Source organism: Hemibagrus wyckioides, linkage group LG15 (assembly GCF_019097595.1).
Source record: "Hemibagrus wyckioides isolate EC202008001 linkage group LG15, SWU_Hwy_1.0, whole genome shotgun sequence".
NCBI classification, from domain to species: Eukaryota; Metazoa; Chordata; class Actinopteri; order Siluriformes; family Bagridae; genus Hemibagrus; species Hemibagrus wyckioides.
Window position 1 is genome coordinate 10656838 of NC_080724.1, and position 18924 is coordinate 10675761.

General features: G+C 37.3%; 1 protein-coding gene across 2 annotated transcripts; it reads left to right on the plus strand.

Moving 5' to 3' along the window:
* The first annotated feature begins 871 nt into the window (after nt 1-871).
* Nucleotides 872-18909, plus strand: abcg2a (ATP-binding cassette, sub-family G (WHITE), member 2a). Of its 2 annotated transcripts, XM_058410459.1 has the most exons (15): nt 878-1151; nt 3181-3329; nt 10041-10100; nt 10216-10330; nt 10755-10907; nt 11193-11350; nt 11480-11733; nt 11819-12060; nt 12917-12999; nt 13950-14039; nt 14611-14735; nt 15414-15568; nt 15719-15808; nt 18238-18326; nt 18628-18909. In XM_058410459.1, exons 2-15 carry the CDS (start codon nt 3181-3183, stop codon nt 18776-18778), a joined length of 1914 nt encoding a protein of 637 aa, XP_058266442.1. In that variant the 5' UTR covers nt 878-1151; the 3' UTR covers nt 18779-18909. The 2 variants fall into 2 exon arrangements, with proteins under 2 accessions (XP_058266443.1, XP_058266442.1); XM_058410460.1 differs by lacking the exon at nt 18238-18326 and having other exon boundaries at nt 872-1151.
* The last annotated feature ends 15 nt before the right edge of the window (nt 18910-18924 follow it).

The following is an 18924-nucleotide window of genomic DNA, read 5'->3' on the forward strand; positions in this document are numbered from 1 at the left end:
CGCTAATCACCACTGCCCTGTAGGACCGATCACTAATCACCACTGCCCTGTAGGACCGATCGCTAATCACCACTGCCCTGTAGGCCCAGTCACTAATGACCACTGCCCTGTAGGACCGATCGCTAATCACCACTGCCCTGTAGGACCGATCACTAATCACCACTGCCCTGTAGGACCGATCACTAATCACCACTGTTGTGTAGGACAGAGCACTAATCACCACTGTTCCTTGATAGACTCCAGGTTCTGACACCCTGTGTAGGATAAGTGGTACAGAAAATGGATGGGGTCACTGTGTGGTATTATGGCCAATGGCGAATAATCTGTATAAGAAATCAGTTATACTCTTAAGAAAAGCTTCTTTAGAAATCCTTCTTTATTTAAATAACACGTTTTGATATGCAAGTCAATAAACAAGTATGCAATATAGTCTATATCATCCAATGGCAACTTCGTGTGCATGCGTCTGTTAGTTTCCTGTGGAAGGTGTGGCCAAGACTTGAAGTCACTGAGAGCCACTAGGTGACTCAGCGGGAATTAATTACCGTTATAACACCCATTTAGTGCTGCAGCTTCATGCACTCACGAAGAAAAAGGATTAAAAAACGGGAGGCTTTTGTTGTAACCCGGAATAATGGTAGCTGCCGATAAGGTTTTATGAGAGCAGAGTCCAGGAAGAGCAAACACACACACATGTCCGCATACTGACCCAGTTGTGTAACAACGAATCTGCCAAATAAGGACCATAAATTGGAGCCGTGCTGATAAAGAGACCACCATAAACTCCGGTTTCCCGTTTTTATAAGAGCGCGTGCTACACACGAAATCCCGTGTGCATTTAAATATGCGACCGCCCACAACGTCCGATATAAGACACGAGAGAGGGGGCTATACCGTTATTTGCATATGACATCAAACCTATGATTTAATCCCTCCTATATCCTGAGCACGTGCCATCCGCGACTTATATAGACGTCGGTAGACATTGTGTGAAGTTGAAGGTCTCGCGCAACCGCCCGGTCTTCTCAGACATAACTGCAGTAACGTGTGCTGTTGTGTAAAGCGCGCGCTCCGGTGTCCGATGTGGTTTTCTGAAGATTTCACTTGAGGAGCGCGAGGAGGTAGCTGCACGAGCCGTTTGTATATGTCAGGTATGTTAAAAACAACAACAACAACAACATTTTATTGAGCAGTTTTGTGTAACGCCATGTTGGTTTTACCCCCTTTTTTGGGGGAAAGTTACTATATATTAAAGACCACAAAGGAATCCCAGAGCTCTCTTGTTATATCTTAACTTTGAAAATGTCCTTTTAAAAAATAAGTCTCAGTGTTTCTATTCATTATCTTTCATTATCTGTCTCTAGATTTTAATGTTTGGTCCTAAACTAGGGCAGAGGTTCATTTACGTTTATCTGTTAAAAACTCCACATCAGCACGAATCCTTATGATTTCTAGCTAATTGTTTACAGTGATATTATGCCTATTGAATAGATCTATACAACTTTTTATTCCTAAACATCTCACTGACATGTCGCACTATATGTCCAGGTTGACATTATTTTACAATCCTGTTTGTTTTTTTTTTGAGCTACTAACATTTTCAAGGGAACCGTTTCAAATCACACAATTGACCAGTCATATTAGATCAGGACTATAAATACTTAATAAATATAATAACAGAAAACCCTTTGTTTAAACTTCAAGATTCCACACTGAGAAGCACGGCTCATGGAGATTTACACTATATGACCAAACGTTTGTGTACATCTGACCATCTCACACTCTTGTATGTGCCGGCTGAAAATCCTATTCCTGATTTATGTGTTCAGATGAGGAAACCTAATGGAAGGAGTCTCTAGTTTTAGTGCTTGGTAACATTATGAACTTTGATGTGATTTTCCACACAGGAAAAGTCACATTTTAAACCAGATTACTTTATTAAAGAATTCTGTCTTTACCACAGAAATAAATTTTTATAGGTTTCTTTGTGCTAATTTAATAACAAACCCTTGTTTATTCTCGCTATTGTTGTTGAATTTGATCTTGGTCGGTGTTTACATTTTGCCATTCTCATTAGTGTTTAAGTCACGGACATTATGATTTTGATCCAGATTTTTCTCTATTTAATCTGAGAAAAAAAGAATGGTTTAGTTGTCCCGGAGAACGTGATGCAATGTGCACACCAGCGGCTGATTTATTGCCATCGTGACAAAAAACAGCCGACGACAGCTCAAATTCTGGCAGTATGAAAAAGTTTGAGTGTGAACACTGCTCCAATGTAGAATGGCATGCAATTTGACAAACCTCACTACAGATACGGAAAGGGCGATGACGTAAATGTAAACAGCAAAATAAGAAAAATGCAAGCTCATTTTCTACACAAGTTCTGATCATGTCGGTCAATGACATAAGCCATACATAGTGATTATGATTAGAGGATCTTTACTGAAATAATCTGACATGGAGAAGACATCCAAAATTCATCTAAAATGGCCACCCCAAATCATTACATTGAGCTAAACTGTTTATTATTTTTTTTGTGCCATAATTATATCTTGGGTTGGGTTTTTTTGTGGGACAGATGAGCCTTGTAGTGCAAGACACTTCACTAAAAACTTTTGGTCAGTGTCAAGTGTCATATTTGAAGATTAGATTTTCCAGACTCAAGCCTGAGTCAGCTTTTCTTCTCGAAAAAAACAAAACAAAAAAGAGACTTCCTGTATTTAATTTAGTTGAAAACACAGACTAAAAAAGGTATATATAGTGTAGCTTATGTAAGAGTTTTCTCCAGCTGAAGTCTTACATGCCAAGCTGATTTTTTTTGTTGTTGATTTGATTAACTTCATGAGAGAGCAAAAACACTGAGATTGAACTATTTCTAGCAGCGATTACATAACAGGAACTACTTTCAGATGTGTTCCATAACATTTAAAAGTAACTTATAAATGGATAGATAGTATGAGTTTTCTTTAAGTCCAAATTAGCAAATTGCTGTGGCTGAAGAGAAGTAAATCACTTCACGTTGAATTTTTCCTCGAGCCGCATAACAGCACAACCTCCAAGTGATTATTTACAGCTTTCTTCAAAAAAGAAAGAAAAGAGCGTTCAATCAGAGTTTTTAATTTTTATTTTTACTTATTTTTGTCGTTTTGACGGGGATCGTTTTGTACATTTCCCAAGATGCCAGAAAACAGAAAGATGGATGGTGTGAAGAAAGGAGGCTATGGAGCTACAGTGAGCTTCCACAACATCCACTACAGTGTCAGCAGCAGGACGGGAATCCTCTGCAAACAGAAGAAGGCGCGTAAAAACATCCTTATCGACCTCAAGTGAGTTCCTTTCCTTTCCTCTGGGTTTCAGACTGAGAAAGATAACTTATAGACACGCTTGTTTTGCATATTGTAAACACTTTATCACAAACTTTATCCCATTCTTTTCTTGGTCCTAACATCGGAAACCTAACTCTGACCTATGACCTCCTCTTGTAAAGGTTTTACAATAGTGTTATGTACTGTGTTTATTGTAGCTCTGAGGCAGAAGAGCTCAGTTCCATCATTGTCACAAGCCGCTTTTTATTGCTGTCATTAACATGTCTGATAAGAGAGAAACTGAGGTAAAGGTCTTGCTGAAAACAGCAGGTTGTATAACACAGACCACGCTTTCACGTTCAAAGCTCAGTTACTGTTATGAACATGAACCTCACATGGTGGTGACAGAAGTCAGTTTTTTAACACTGTGATCTAAAGCACAGAAATTCAGTGCTGGAGAAGGTCAGGGATACCAAATTATTTGAAATAATTGTGCGGAAGTTGTATTGTTGAATACATTTAACAGAATTACTGATTCTAAATTACAGAAACTACATATTTATTTAATGTTGTGCACTGGCTGTTTTTTAGCTTGGGTTATTAAAGCTACAGTGCTAACTCAAGGTAAAATAATTAAAGCTACAATGCTAACTGATGTAAAGTAATTAAAGCTACAATGCTAACTGATGTAAAGTAATTAAAGCTACAGTGCTAACTCAAGGTAAAATAATTAAAGCTACAATGCTAACTGATGTAAAGTAATTAAAGCTACAATGCTAACTGATGTAAAGTAATTAAAGCTACAGTGCTAAAGGATGTAAAGTAATTAAAGCTACAGTGCTAACTGATGTAAAGTAATTAAAGCTATAGTGCTAACTGATGTAAGGTAATTAAAGCTACAATGCTAACTGATGTAAAGTAATTAAAGCTACAGTGCTAAAGGATGTAAAGTAATTAAAGCTGCAGTGCTAAAGGATGTAAGGTAATTAAAGCTGCAATGCTAAAGGATGTAAAGTAATTAAAGCTGCAGTGCTAAAGGATGTAAAGTAATTAAAGCTGCAGTGCTAAAGGATGTAAAGTAATTAAAGCTGCAGTGCTAAAGGATGTAAAGTAATTAAAGCTATAGTGCTAACTGATGTAAAGTAATTAAAGCTGCAGTGCTAAAGGATGTAAAGTAATTAAAGCTGCAGTGCTAAAGGATGTAAAGTAATTAAAGCTATAGTGCTAACTGATGTAAAGTAATTAAAGCTGCAGTGCTAAAGGATGTAAAGTAATTAAAGCTATAGTGCTAACTGATGTAAAGTAATTAAAGCTGCAGTGCTAAAGGATGTAAAGTAATTAAAGCTGCAGTGCTAAAGGATGTAAAGTAATTAAAGCTATAGTGCTAACTGATGTAAAGTAATTAAAGCTGCAGTGCTAAAGGATGTAAAGTAATTAAAGCTATAGTGCTAACTGATGTAAAGTAATTAAAGCTATAGTGCTAACTGATGTAAAGTAATTAAAGCTGCAGTGCTAAAGGATGTAAAGTAATTAAAGCTATAGTGCTAACTGATGTAAAGTAATTAAAGCTATAGTGCTAACTGATGTAAAGTAATTAAAGCTGCAGTGCTAAAGGATGTAAAGTAATTAAAGCTGCAGTGCTAAAGGATGTAAAGTAATTAAAGCTATAGTGCTAACTGATGTAAGGTAATTAAAGCTGCAGTGCTAAAGGATGTAACGTAATTAAAGCTATAGTGCTAACTGATGTAAAGTAATTAAAGCTACAGTGCTAAAGGATGTAAAGTAATTAAAGCTGCAGTGCTAAAGGATGTAAAGTAATTAAAGCTGCAGTGCTAAAGGATGTAAAGTAATTAAAGCTGCAGTGCTAAAGGATGTAAAGTAATTAAAGCTATAGTGCTAACTGATGTAAAGTAATTAAAGCTGCAGTGCTAAAGGATGTAAAGTAATTAAAGCTGCAGTGCTAAAGGATGTAAAGTAATTAAAGCTATAGTGCTAACTGATGTAAAGTAATTAAAGCTGCAGTGCTAAAGGATGTAAAGTAATTAAAGCTATAGTGCTAACTGATGTAAAGTAATTAAAGCTGCAGTGCTAAAGGATGTAAAGTAATTAAAGCTGCAGTGCTAAAGGATGTAAAGTAATTAAAGCTATAGTGCTAACTGATGTAAAGTAATTAAAGCTGCAGTGCTAAAGGATGTAAAGTAATTAAAGCTATAGTGCTAACTGATGTAAAGTAATTAAAGCTGCAGTGCTAAAGGATGTAAAGTAATTAAAGCTATAGTGCTAACTGATGTAAAGTAATTAAAGCTATAGTGCTAACTGATGTAAAGTAATTAAAGCTGCAGTGCTAAAGGATGTAAAGTAATTAAAGCTATAGTGCTAACTGATGTAAAGTAATTAAAGCTATAGTGCTAACTGATGTAAAGTAATTAAAGCTGCAGTGCTAAAGGATGTAAAGTAATTAAAGCTGCAGTGCTAAAGGATGTAAAGTAATTAAAGCTATAGTGCTAACGGATGTAAGGTAATTAAAGCTACAGTCCTAACTGATGTAAGGTAATTAAAGCTGCAGTGCTAAAGGATGTAACGTAATTAAAGCTATAGTGCTAACTGATGTAAAGTAATTAAAGCTACAGTGCTAAAGGATGTAAAGTAATTAAAGCTGCAGTGCTAAAGGATGTAAAGTAATTAAAGCTGCAGTGCTAAAGGATGTAAAGTAATTAAAGCTGCAGTGCTAAAGGATGTAAAGTAATTAAAGCTATAGTGCTAACTGATGTAAAGTAATTAAAGCTGCAGTGCTAAAGGATGTAAAGTAATTAAAGCTGCAGTGCTAAAGGATGTAAAGTAATTAAAGCTATAGTGCTAACTGATGTAAAGTAATTAAAGCTGCAGTGCTAAAGGATGTAAAGTAATTAAAGCTATAGTGCTAACTGATGTAAAGTAATTAAAGCTGCAGTGCTAAAGGATGTAAAGTAATTAAAGCTGCAGTGCTAAAGGATGTAAAGTAATTAAAGCTATAGTGCTAACTGATGTAAAGTAATTAAAGCTGCAGTGCTAAAGGATGTAAAGTAATTAAAGCTATAGTGCTAACTGATGTAAAGTAATTAAAGCTATAGTGCTAACTGATGTAAAGTAATTAAAGCTGCAGTGCTAAAGGATGTAAAGTAATTAAAGCTATAGTGCTAACTGATGTAAAGTAATTAAAGCTATAGTGCTAACTGATGTAAAGTAATTAAAGCTGCAGTGCTAAAGGATGTAAAGTAATTAAAGCTGCAGTGCTAAAGGATGTAAAGTAATTAAAGCTGCAGTGCTAAAGGATGTAACGTAATTAAAGCTATAGTGCTAACGGATGTAAGGTAATTAAAGCTACAGTCCTAACTGATGTAAGGTAATTAAAGCTGCAGTGCTAAAGGATGTAACGTAATTAAAGCTATAGTGCTAACTGATGTAAAGTAATTAAAGCTACAGTGCTAAAGGATGTAAAGTAATTAAAGCTGCAGTGCTAAAGGATGTAAAGTAATTAAAGCTGCAGTGCTAAAGGATGTAACGTAATTAAAGCCATAGTGCTAACTGATGTAAAGTAATTAAAGCTACAGTGCTAACTGATGTAAAGTAATTAAAGCTGCAGTGCTAAAGGATGTAAAGTAATTAAAGCTGCAGTGCTAAAGGATGTAACGTAATTAAAGCTATAGTGCTAACTGATGTAAAGTAATTAAAGCTACAGTGCTAACTGATGTAAAGTAATTAAAGCTGCAGTGCTAAAGGATGTAAAGTAATTAAAGCTATAGTGCTAACTGATGTAAAGTAATTAAAGCTACAGTGCTAACTGATGTAAAGTAATTAAAGCTGCAGTGCTAAAGGATGTAAAGTAATTAAAGCTATAGTGCTAACTGATGTAAAGTAATTAAAGCTGCAGTGCTAAAGGATGTAAAGTAATTAAAGCTATAGTGCTAACTGATGTAAAGTAATTAAAGCTACAGTGCTAACTGATGTAAAGTAATTAAAGCTGCAGTGCTAAAGGATGTAACGTAATTAAAGCTATAGTGCTAACTGATGTAAAGAAATTACAGTGCTAACAGAGAGTTGAGGAAATGGAGGCTACAGCATTATGGTAATGAGGTTTATATATAGGACCATAAATGTGACATAAAAAGATTTCACTAAAATAGATCAATACATAAAACACAGCAATTATATTAATACACAAAAGTGCTGGAGTTTATGGTCTTGGTGAATAAACTTAGAGTGTGTGTGTAAAAACAGATGTCTGGCAGGGTCTGATCTCAAAAGGACACTGAGGACAGCACGTTGTGTATATATAGTTATACAAAGACGGACTGAGACGTGACTCTACACACAGTCGTAGAGACCCTCACAGTTAGAACACACACTGGTGCTTATTCAGGCGTCTATACACAATACATAAAAAACACACACACATACCGGTGATTGTATATTTTTCCTAGTTGCTCAAAAGATAAAAGCGAACAATAGAAAATGGAAATTCTCCAGCTGAGTGTTATGTAAAGTGGTAAAAGATCAATAAAACAGTCAGGACACACACACACACACACACTTTATTGTTCAGCTGTGTGTGAGCCATGAGAAAGACGATCCATTATACAAACTTTGGATCTGAATGAGTCATGAGTATAAATTTTTTACTGACTTGTCTAATCATTTAATGTTGTGTGGACATTTAGCTAGTTATAGGGAAACATAACAGTGCAGTTTTATTTACCGAAACATGGAACAGATTTTCTTTTGGTTACTCTAGTTAAGGTTCAGGTTAGAGCTGGGTGTTCATTAATCATTTTGGTGAAAAGGCCTCATGTGTGTAGGGTGTGTGTTGGTTTAGAAGGTGACTGAACCTGATCTAGTCTTCATGACAAGGCTTTAAACAACATCAGGGTCTTCAGGTTAAGCAATAACTGGAGCAGCTTCATCAGGAATCAGCCGTTCAGATTTCTGTTCATGTTAAGTCTATTTCTGTATGAACTTTTTTTTTTCTGAGCTCGGAGGTCTTTTTTGTCTTTTAGGCCAGATGTGAGGTTTAATGAGAAATGTAAAATATTTCCAGGAAAATTGTGTAAAACTATTTTCCTAATTTTAACCATCAAAAGCTTGGATTAAAATTTTGGTATAAATTATATAGACCCATCACAATGTAGGTATTTTTATAATGCAATTTTTCTAGCTATAATTTCTCTCTATTTGGTTTCCTACAGTAGAAAGACGGGTAAATCGAACATTTGAGCTAGATTTTCAGTGGGTTTTGGTGTAAAAGTATAAACTATAACAAATCTGGTAGATAAAACTTGAAAGAACACAAAATGGGTGCCTCAGTTTTTGCTCATTCATTCATTCATCATTGTAACTTCACTCTGATCAGGAGGATCGCAGTGGTTCAGATATAATCATATTTATATCTTGGAAGTGAAAGAGTTTCTCAGACTAGTTACAGAGAGAAAGAAACCGTTTTCACTCCCTTTAGTAAAAATGATTCCTAATCACATGAGCATTGACTGAAGATAGAAGTCAAGCCTTTAACCATGACAACAAGAAACCAATAGCATGAAAATGGTTAAAAAAACAACAGAGAAATGGGAGATGATGTCATTATACCAGTCCTATCATGTTACTTAAATGACTTGAGTTTTTCAGCCTCTTCTTTTCAGATATCTTCATAATTCTCCTCTGTTCACTGCAGCAATGCCCCCGAATAAAAATATTTCTTGAGGGAAATTGCTAGGATATGGTAACGTGAATGGATATGTAGAACAGATATTTTAAATCGAAGTATTTTGTCTTTTATCTAGTGAGCTTGATGTGCTTTGTGATGATTTTTTGTGGTGTAAAGATCCATATCAGTGTGTCATGCTGTAGTTGTGAGTGGCAGAACAGTCTCAGGTTTCATCACCATCATGTGTGCCATCATGCTGGCGTAGCCTCAGACTCCACGCTAGTCTAAAATCTCTCAGAATTTTCTATAAATGACTCACATATAGTAGATAACTTTTTTTTTTTTTTTTCCTTCTTCCCTTGTTTACATGTCCGCTACTGGGCAAAAAGTCTTATTTTATTATTATTATTTTTTAAAGTTTTGTATGAAGTGACTTCTTTTTCGTCTGTATTATCATCCTCATTTTTCAGAATCTTTTAAGTCCCTAAGTAAAGCTGTATATATTTTCTATATCCTATTTTTATTCATTCATTAATTTTTTTTGTAATTTTACAGGACCCCTGGGTGATGTTATACTGATTAAGAAAAAAATAAATATTATTTTTTAAAAAATGCAGTTTTGCTTGGAGGACTGAGGCAATGCAGTGATCAACATTTTATCTCTCTGATGTTACGATCTACACTTTACTGTATTTTGAAAGACTGTTATGTCATTGACCTTGTGTGAAAGAAAACCTAGAAATAACATCAAGTATTTTTTTTTAATTTTTTTTATAACCCCTGAAACTTGATATGTATATATGCTTTTTTTTTGCTTTTCTTGAGCAAAAAGACACTGCAGGAAAGTCTAAACAAAAACAAAATTATTAACTGAGGTTAAACCAAAGAACATTAAAATTTAGAAAACGTTTGATGGGATTTGTCAATGCTTTGTGTCGTCAATGCTCCCAGTGATAAATATGCGTTAGCAAAGTTAGCAGATACGACCTACTTACAAGTTCTGATCATGTGACCTACTAATAATTATTTAATCATCATCTTATTCTTCATCTTAGTGGGATTATGAAGCCGGGACTGAACGCCATATTGGGAGCCACCGGGAGCGGAAAGTCCTCGTAAGTTCTTATGTTTGTGTTTATCTGTGTGCGATTCAGTTCGGTTTGCTGATGGTGTTGAAGTTTTGTTCTGGCAGTAATCTCTGTGGGTGTGTGTGTGTGTGTGTTTGTGTAGTTTTTTGGATGTGTTGGCAGCAAGGAAAGATCCTAAAGGGTTGAGTGGAGAGGTGCTGATAGATGGAGCACCACAGCCACCCAACTTTAAATGTCTGTCTGGATATGTAGTGCAGGTATGTGCACTCACTCACTCACTCTCTCTCTCTCTCTCTCTCTCTCTCTCTCTTGCTTTCTTTCTTGCTTTCTTTCTCTATTACACACTTTTTTTCTTTCTTTCTTTCTTTCTTTCTTTCTTTCTCTCTCACACATATATAAACACATGCAGTATCACGTTCTCAGAATGTTCCATCACTCAGCATCTCACTTGTTCCCTATTTCTCACACTGACTCACACACAGCTCTGTGTCTCAATAATGCCTTGTCATGTTTTACACAATTCACAAAAATGCTGAGTGTTCTTTTCCAGTGCTTAATATATTGTTAAAGGAAAGTGTCTCTGGTCTGTAAAAGGGGAAGCCTGAGTGGTCATACAATCACTTGATGATGCTTGTATACACATCATGACTAAGCAAACCATTTATGTGTGTTTGTGTATAGGATGATGTGGTGATGGGAACACTGACAGTGAGGGAGAATCTGCGCTTCTCGGCAGCGTTGAGGCTTCCGACCTCCATCAGTCAGAAAGAGAAGGAGGAGAAAGTGAAGCGATTGATTGAAGAGCTTGGGCTGACTAAAGTAGCTGACTCACGGGTAGGACACACACGTGCACACACAATCAGCTAAAAGAAACAGAAAGCAGAACAATTCCTTTAAGATACTGGACGAACGAAATTAGCTGACTAATTTCTCATACACACACACACACACATACACATGTGCGTCAGCACCACCAACAGTTGTAGGAGAATTACACTGACTGGTATGAAGCAGTGATTGATAAACAATTAGAGCAATTAAGGTCATTATATTTTAGATAGGCTTGTTAATGGGGCGGGACTTTGACTTTCAGTTTCTCTCTGATTGGCTGTTTAACAGGTTGGAACACAGCTGATTCGTGGCATTTCAGGAGGTGAGAGAAAGAGGACGAACATCGGCATGGAACTCATCATCGATCCGTCCGTCCTCTTCCTGGACGAGCCGACGACCGGGCTGGACGCTAGTACAGCTAACTCTGTACTGTCACTGCTGAAGAGGTACTAATACCCCCACCCCAGACCACACATACATACAACAGAAGTCTATATTAATAATAATAATAATAATACAAATAGTAATAATAATAATAATAATTGAGATCTTCCCACTGTGCTGTGTGTATACAGGATGTCGGATCACGGGCGGACCATCATCCTCTCCATCCACCAGCCGCGTTATTCCATTTACCGTCTGTTCGACACACTCACGCTGCTGGTGTCGGGTAGACAGGTTTACCATGGGCCCGCTCAGCGCGCACTGGACTACTTCAGCGACATCGGCTTCACCTGTGAACCCCATAACAACCCTGCTGACTTCTTCCTGGATGTCATTAATGGAGATTACTCTGCACTGTCCCAGAACAAACTAGAGGATAATGCAGGTTTATATCTCACACACACTCACACATACAAACTGTGTGTGTTTGAAGAATCAGTGTGTTTAATGTGTGTGTGTGTGTGGGGCAGAGCTGGATGAAAAGCAAGACTCATCGAGCATCGAGGAGCGTCTGGTGCAGGAGTATAAGCAGTGGTCTTACTACAAGCAGACCAGAGCCGAGCTGGAGCAGATCACGCAGGGACTCAATTGCGACAACCAACCCAAATCACGCACCATCACCTACAACACGTCCTTCAACCACCAGTTCAAATGGGTGCTGAAGAGAACGTTCCTCAACCTGATGCTCAACCCGCAGACCTCCTTCGCTCAGGTATTTAAGAAGGTTTCTCTAATTGAATTCATATGTAGATACACAAAGGTAGAGTCTGGATTTTACTTCAAATTTATAGATTATAAATATTTATATAATAACGTTGCGGGTGTTTACTCCAATCGAATTGGATTCTGACATGTTATCATTACTATGGCAACAGCTAACACAGGAACTTGAGCGGTTGATAATCTCGGCTTAATTAATAATAAACATGTAGGAGGGAGAAGTGTAGAATGGTTGATATGGTTTTCTGTTCTATGGAAGGAGTCTGAAGTTTCAGGGCTTTGGAAGGATTTCCCATCAAGGGAAAGTCTTCAGGATTTTGTGGTGTCTCTGTAACATGAACCTGTTTTTTTTTGTTGTTTATTTATTTATTTTTTAAATAGTTGCTGTAACGTAATAGATAATGATGTGAGGAGTTAAAACCTTCAGGACGTTGTGTTCTAGGAAACGAATCAGCTTTACAGTGGGAACAGTAGCTCCTCTCGCTGTCAGGACGCATCACACCAAACCATCGTTGATTATTTTCCTCTAACAGCACAGCCACACTTGTTTAATCCCTTATTTCCTGATTCCTGAGACTTGAGTTATGTGATGCAGATTTTATTGAGATACTGTTATGTAGGGAGCCTCATGGGGGTCTGGGAATGATTTTATTTTATTTTTCCCTTTAGAAATGGAATGCAGATGTTGATCTTGATAATCGTACTGACAAAAAGGAGTTTGATGTTTTTCACCTGTTGGAACTTGTCCTACAGAGAAGATGGAGTGTGTGTGTGTGAGAGAGAGTACACACCCTGTAAACTGATGGATGCCAATTTCATTGTTTCCATTTACCTCCTTCTCTCCCCAGGTTGGTGTGACACTTTTCTTAGCCCTGATTGTCGGTGCCATCTTTTTCAACGTGCCAAACAATACAAGCGGAATCCAGAACAGGTGAGAAACATGATACAGCGACACCTGGACATGTGTGTATACATACCCACACATAATACGTACTATACTTACAGGACCAGTCCTCGTTTTCCCACTACATTAAAAAAAAAATCTAGTAAGCAAATCACCACATGAATCTGGAATGATTGACAGGTGATTTGAGCTCTCCTCAATGACGTGAAACCCTTGGAAGCCCCGTCCACTTTCTCCTGTCTTGAAATATATTTTATTTTATTCATGTGAATTAACTCCATTGACATACAGGATGCACTCAGGAAACGCAACACAGATATGATGTTAACGTCTGGTGAATATTTATTAAGAATGACAGGGAAATATTTGGGAGGGAAGAAAAAATGGAGGAAAAATTAGATGAATGTGAGATCTAGTATAATATGATCATTTAAAAGGTCAAGTCAAAGTCAAGTCAAAGAAGCTTTATTGTCACTTCAACCATATATAGCAGATGCAGTACACAGTGAAGTGAAACAACGTTCCTCCTAGACCAGAGGTGCTACACAGAACACAAAGTACAGACAAACATAGAACTAGAAAAATTAAACTATAAAATTAAACTATGGTTAAGGTGCAGTCTTTAAGAACTAGACATACAACAGAAGTGCACAGGAAGACAAGACAGTGCAGACAAACAACATATAGGCCGACTTTGTGCAATGAACAGACAGTGTGCAGAGAACAGTGTATACAGCGATTGCAGATATTAAAGCGACACATGTAAACAGGATTAATATAAATATATATAAATGTAAAGTGGCATGTGCGTGCAAACTGGACAATTTAGTGTGTGTCTGACTATGTCTATGACTGTCTGACTATGACTATAGGTAATGATAATTCCAGCACTATTCAGCACTAGTTATATACAATTAAAAAAAATTCCACAGTTTAGTGTGTACTGTGACTTAACTGTTTTGTGTGTGTGATTACAGAATGGGTGCCTTGTTCTTCATCACCACCAACCAGTGTTTCAGCTCACTGTCCTCTGCCGAACTCTTCATCACAGAACGCAAGCTCTTCCTGTGAGTGAGGAAAACGCTGACACTTTTTTTTTTTTTAAAATAAGAACTATATTAGAAATACAGAAGCAGTAGAAGCAGCTCAGAGGACAAGCGTCTGTACTGGTGGTCATTAGATACCGAGATAATTTACTCCCTTAATGTTCAGTAGGTAAATAATAACAGTGTGTTTTTAACATGTGTACTGATTTAGACACAATGCTAAACTAGCAGCTATAAGCTTCCTGTACATTAGCCTCATGGCTAGTAACAATCTAAAAAATGAATAAAGCAGTCATCAGGCATGTCTTACCTGATCTACGGTATTTGAGGTTTTCTAATTTTAGAGGTTGATGTGCATTCATATGAAACTCTTTCTTCTCTCCCTCTCTTTTTCTCACACACACACACACACACACACACACACACTCTCTCTCTGTCTGTCTCTCGCTCTCTCTCACACACTCTCTCTGTCTGTCTCTCGCTCTCTCACACACGCTCGCTCGCTGTCTTACACACACAAACACTCTATCTCTCTCTCTCTCCCTCTCTTTTATAACACACAATATCTCTCTTTCTCTCTCTTTCTGTACAGACATGAGTATGTCAGCGGGTATTACAGAGTGTCGGTGTATTTCCTGTGTAAGCTGCTCTCGGATATTCTCACACTGCGTACTGTTCCAGCCATCATCTTCAGCTCGGTGGCCTACTGGATGATCGGTAACACACACACACCTTAATATCCTTCCTGTGACATTATTATTATTATTATTATTATTATTGCAGCTAATTATTCATATTCTACAACCTCAATAACCAAACTAAAGTATTAAAGATTTCAGTTTTTTGAAAACAAAAAACTTTGTAACTTTTGTAATTTAAAAAAATCAACAACAACAAAATAGTTGTCCATGTGAGGATCAGCCCAAAGTCCCCACAAAGCTAAAACACTCAGAATACTGTGTATCACTATCCATGTTCCCATAAATATATAAAAACACACACATTTCAGTAATCAGTTCTTCATAAATAACTAATTAATTGGCTTAATAAAAAATTATTTTTAATGATGAATAAAATGTAAAATAAAAATAGTTTAGGTTTATTTGAAACAAAAGCACAAGGAGCATAAAAAGCATAAAATCGAGATTGAATTCATTTTTATTTTCAACTATTTTTGTTGGTTCTTTTTAGCATGAGAATGAAGGGTCTACACTTCGTTTGAGAAATGGAGTTTAATGGCTTGGAGTTTATTAAGCAAATTCACCCCCTAGTGGAATAACGGAGATTAGCTCATTATTATCTATATATTTTAATTCATTTTTGGTTAGCAAAACGATTTAAAAAAACTTTACATATAATATTAAGCTTAGAGAATTCTCTGTCTCTCACCTCCAGGATTCAAAAGCGACGTAGGGGCGTTTTTTTTCTTCATGTTCACTGTGGCCATGACAGCGTACACGGCCACATCCATGGTGATGGCCATCTCTGCTGATCAGAACGTAGTGGCCATCGCCAACATCTACATGACCATCACCTTCGTCTTCATGATGGTAAGTAATCATGTCACACATTCACGGCACACTGGAGGTATGCTCATTTGATGCTCGTGTCACACTCCTCCCACATCTCTCCTGCACCATCAACCAACATTCAACAGATATATGCATGTATGAATTTTGTGGGGTTTTTTTTGTCTTTAGATTTTCTCAGGGTTGTTGGTGAACTTGCCGAGCATCGCTGACTGGCTCAGCTGGCTCAAATACTTCAGCATTCCACGCTATGGCCTTACTGTAAGTTAACAACCAGCTCTAACTCTCACAACACACACACACCATTTTAAATCAACACAATGTGTTCTAAATGAATGCAAAGACATATGAATAGGAGATAAATATAGGACTGGGATTTTATCCCCCAAAAAACATTTATATTTTTATATATTATGTGTTTATATAATACAGCGCCCTCCCCAAGTATTGGCACCCCTGGTTAAGATGTGTTCTTAGGCTTCTAATAAATTTATTTCTTTAAATTTTATTTTAAACAATATAGAACCACAATGCAAAAAAAGAGAAAAATCCATCCTTTAATTGAAGTACAATTATTCAGTGGAAAAAATATCCCACATTAAGAAATATATATATTTCTTAGCCGAAATCATGTGTGCCACAATTATTGTCACCCCTGATGTTAATACTTCACACAACCCCCTTTTGCCAACAAGACAGCACTTAATCTCCTCCTATAACATTTCACAAGATAATACAGAGAGGGGGATCTTTGAACATTCCTCTTTGCACAATCTTTGTAGATCATCCATCCGTCCTGGGTCCTCTCTTATGCATGCTCCTCTTCAGCTCACCCCACAGGTTTTCAATTGGGTTGAGGTCTGGGGACTGACCATGGGAGGAGTTTGATTTTGTGTCTGCTGGAACCATTTTTGTGTAGATTTTGCCATGTTTTGGGTCATTATCCTGCTGAAAGACCCAATGATGACCAATCTCCAGCTTTCTGACAGAGGCCATCAGGTTTTGATTTAAAATGTCCTGGTATTTCAAAGAGGTTCATGATGCTATGCATTCTAACAAGGTTCCCAGGGCCTTTGGAAGAGAAACCGGCCAACAGCATAACAGATCCTTCACCACACTTCACAGTGGGTATGAGGTGCTTTTCCGCATACTCATCTTTTGTTTTACGCCAGACCCACTTAGTGTTTGTTGCCAAAAAGCTCTATCTTCGTCTCGTCTGACCAAAGCACACGGTCCCAGTTGAAGTCCCAGTACCACTTGGCAAACTCCAGACATTTACATTTGTGACTGTAGGTGAGAAAAGGCTTTTTCCTTGCATGCCTCCCAAACAGCTTGTTGGCATATAGATAGCGTCTGATGGTTGTTATGGAGACTTTGTGACCCCAAGAAGCCACTCTTTGATGCAGTTCTCTAACAGCGAGCTTTGGAGATTTTTTTAGTTCTCTTACCATCCTCTTCACTGCATGGTGGCAAGATAAACTTGGGTCCTCATCCAGCCTTGTTTGTCACTGTTCAAGTTGTTTTAAACTTCTTAATGTTTCCTCTGTCAGTAGATATGGGCAACTTTAGGCGAGTGGCTATTTTCTTGTAGCCATTGCCTGACTTATGAAGGTCGACATGCATCTGCCTTAGTTGAATGTGGTGTTCTCTTGTCTTTCCCATGTTGAAGAGTGGATAAGAGAAATAGGCCTCTGTGTCACGTCATATTTATACCCCAGGGAAACAGGAAGTCATTAATTTATTAATTAAAAGTAAATTATTAATTAAAAGTTTCTGGATACTCTGATCAACTTTAAAAACTAAAGTAAAAATTACAAAAATGCTCCAATTACATTTATTTTATAGGAATTGTTTGGGGTGCCAATAATTGTGGAGGTGATTTTATAAAAAAAAAAAAAAAAAATTTTTAGTCACAGATTTTTTTAAATTCACTTGTATGTATGTATGTGTATATATACACCCACACAAACTACACCAATGTTAGTGGGTGGGATATATTAGGCAGCAAGTGAACATTTTGCCCTCAAAGTTGATGTGTTAGAAGCAGGAAAAATGGGCAAGCGTAAGGATCTGAGCGAGTTTGACGAAGGGCCAAATTGTGATGGCTAGATCACTGGATCAGAGCATCTCCAAAACTGCAGCTCTTGTGGGGTGTTCCCGGTCTGCAGTGGTCAGTATCTATCAAAAGTGGTCCAAGGAAGGAACAGTGGTGAAGCAGCGACAGGGTCATGGGTGGTCAAGGCACACTGATGCACAAGGGGAGCGAAGGCTGGCCCGTGTGATCCGATCCAACAGACGAGCTACTGTTGCTCAAATTGCTGAAGAAGTTAATGCTGGTTCTGAAAGGTGTCAGAATACACAGTGCATGATGGGTCAGGGCTGTTTTGGCAGCAAAAGGGGGACCAACACAAAGCAGTTGGTCATAATTTTTTATATATATATATATATATATATATATAAAATCTTCACTTTCTTCAGTAGCAGTAGCTTCATGCCATTTTAAATTTTAATAAATTTGAGCCACACTGAAAAAAAAATCAACTGTGTAATCAGGAAGGGTTTCCAGTTTTCAAACAGGAAAACTCGCTATAAATATAACTGCATGACTGCTAAAGACATTAGTAGAGATTTTTTTAAACATTTTGACCAGACTGTTCCTTTGATTGTATTATGACGATGTTGTTGCTCAGGGTCTTCTGGTGAATGAGTTTGTTGGGCTGAAATTCTATAACCCTCCTCCATCTCTGCCTCCAGGCTTCAATTTTACTCAATTCCTCAAGTAAGTGCTGATTACCTTAGGTCAGTATTTGAGAAGTGAGTCAGTAGAGTAAAAAAAATATTCCAAAAAAGTGCATTAGTCTTGAATTATCCATTAATGTCACATACCATCATTCAGCGTGGTCTAAATGTTGGATCCTTTCACTAAAACATTGATTTCAGATCAAGCAGCTCAACACAGCTCTAATGTGTAAAATACAGGCGACTGGATAGAAATGAAAAATTTCTTTACATTTTACAAGAAATTTAAACTGTACAGCTCACTTAACATTCTAACGTTCACCACGTTTCTCTTGTTCCAGCTCTACGACTGGAGAGAACTTTCTGACGGAGCAGGGCATCGATTACTCCACCTGGGGCATGTGGCAGAATATCATGGCTCTGGGCTACATGCAAATCATATTCCTGAGTATTGCATACCTGAAACTACGCTTAATTAAGAAATTTACATAGATGTGTACACACATACAGGATGCTATTCTGCATTCGGTGTTTATTGTACCTCGTTAGCTCTGCCTCCTTACTGACTCCTCCCCCTCATTACCACCTTCTCGTCCTTATTTATAAACATTTCTGAAATCATGCCCCATTTTGCTCAG

Excerpts from the sequence above, each read along its gene's own strand:
- abcg2a (XM_058410459.1), top strand. The coding sequence starts at position 3,181 with ATGCCAGAAAACAGAAAGATGGATGGTGTGAAGAAAGGAGGCTATGGA. Across the intron at positions 14,736-15,413 it reads GGTGGCCTACTGGATGATCG|GATTCAAAAGCGACGTAGGG; the intron begins GTAACACACACA and ends TCTCACCTCCAG. Across the intron at positions 15,809-18,237 it reads TTCCACGCTATGGCCTTACT|GGTCTTCTGGTGAATGAGTT; the intron begins GTAAGTTAACAA and ends GTTGTTGCTCAG.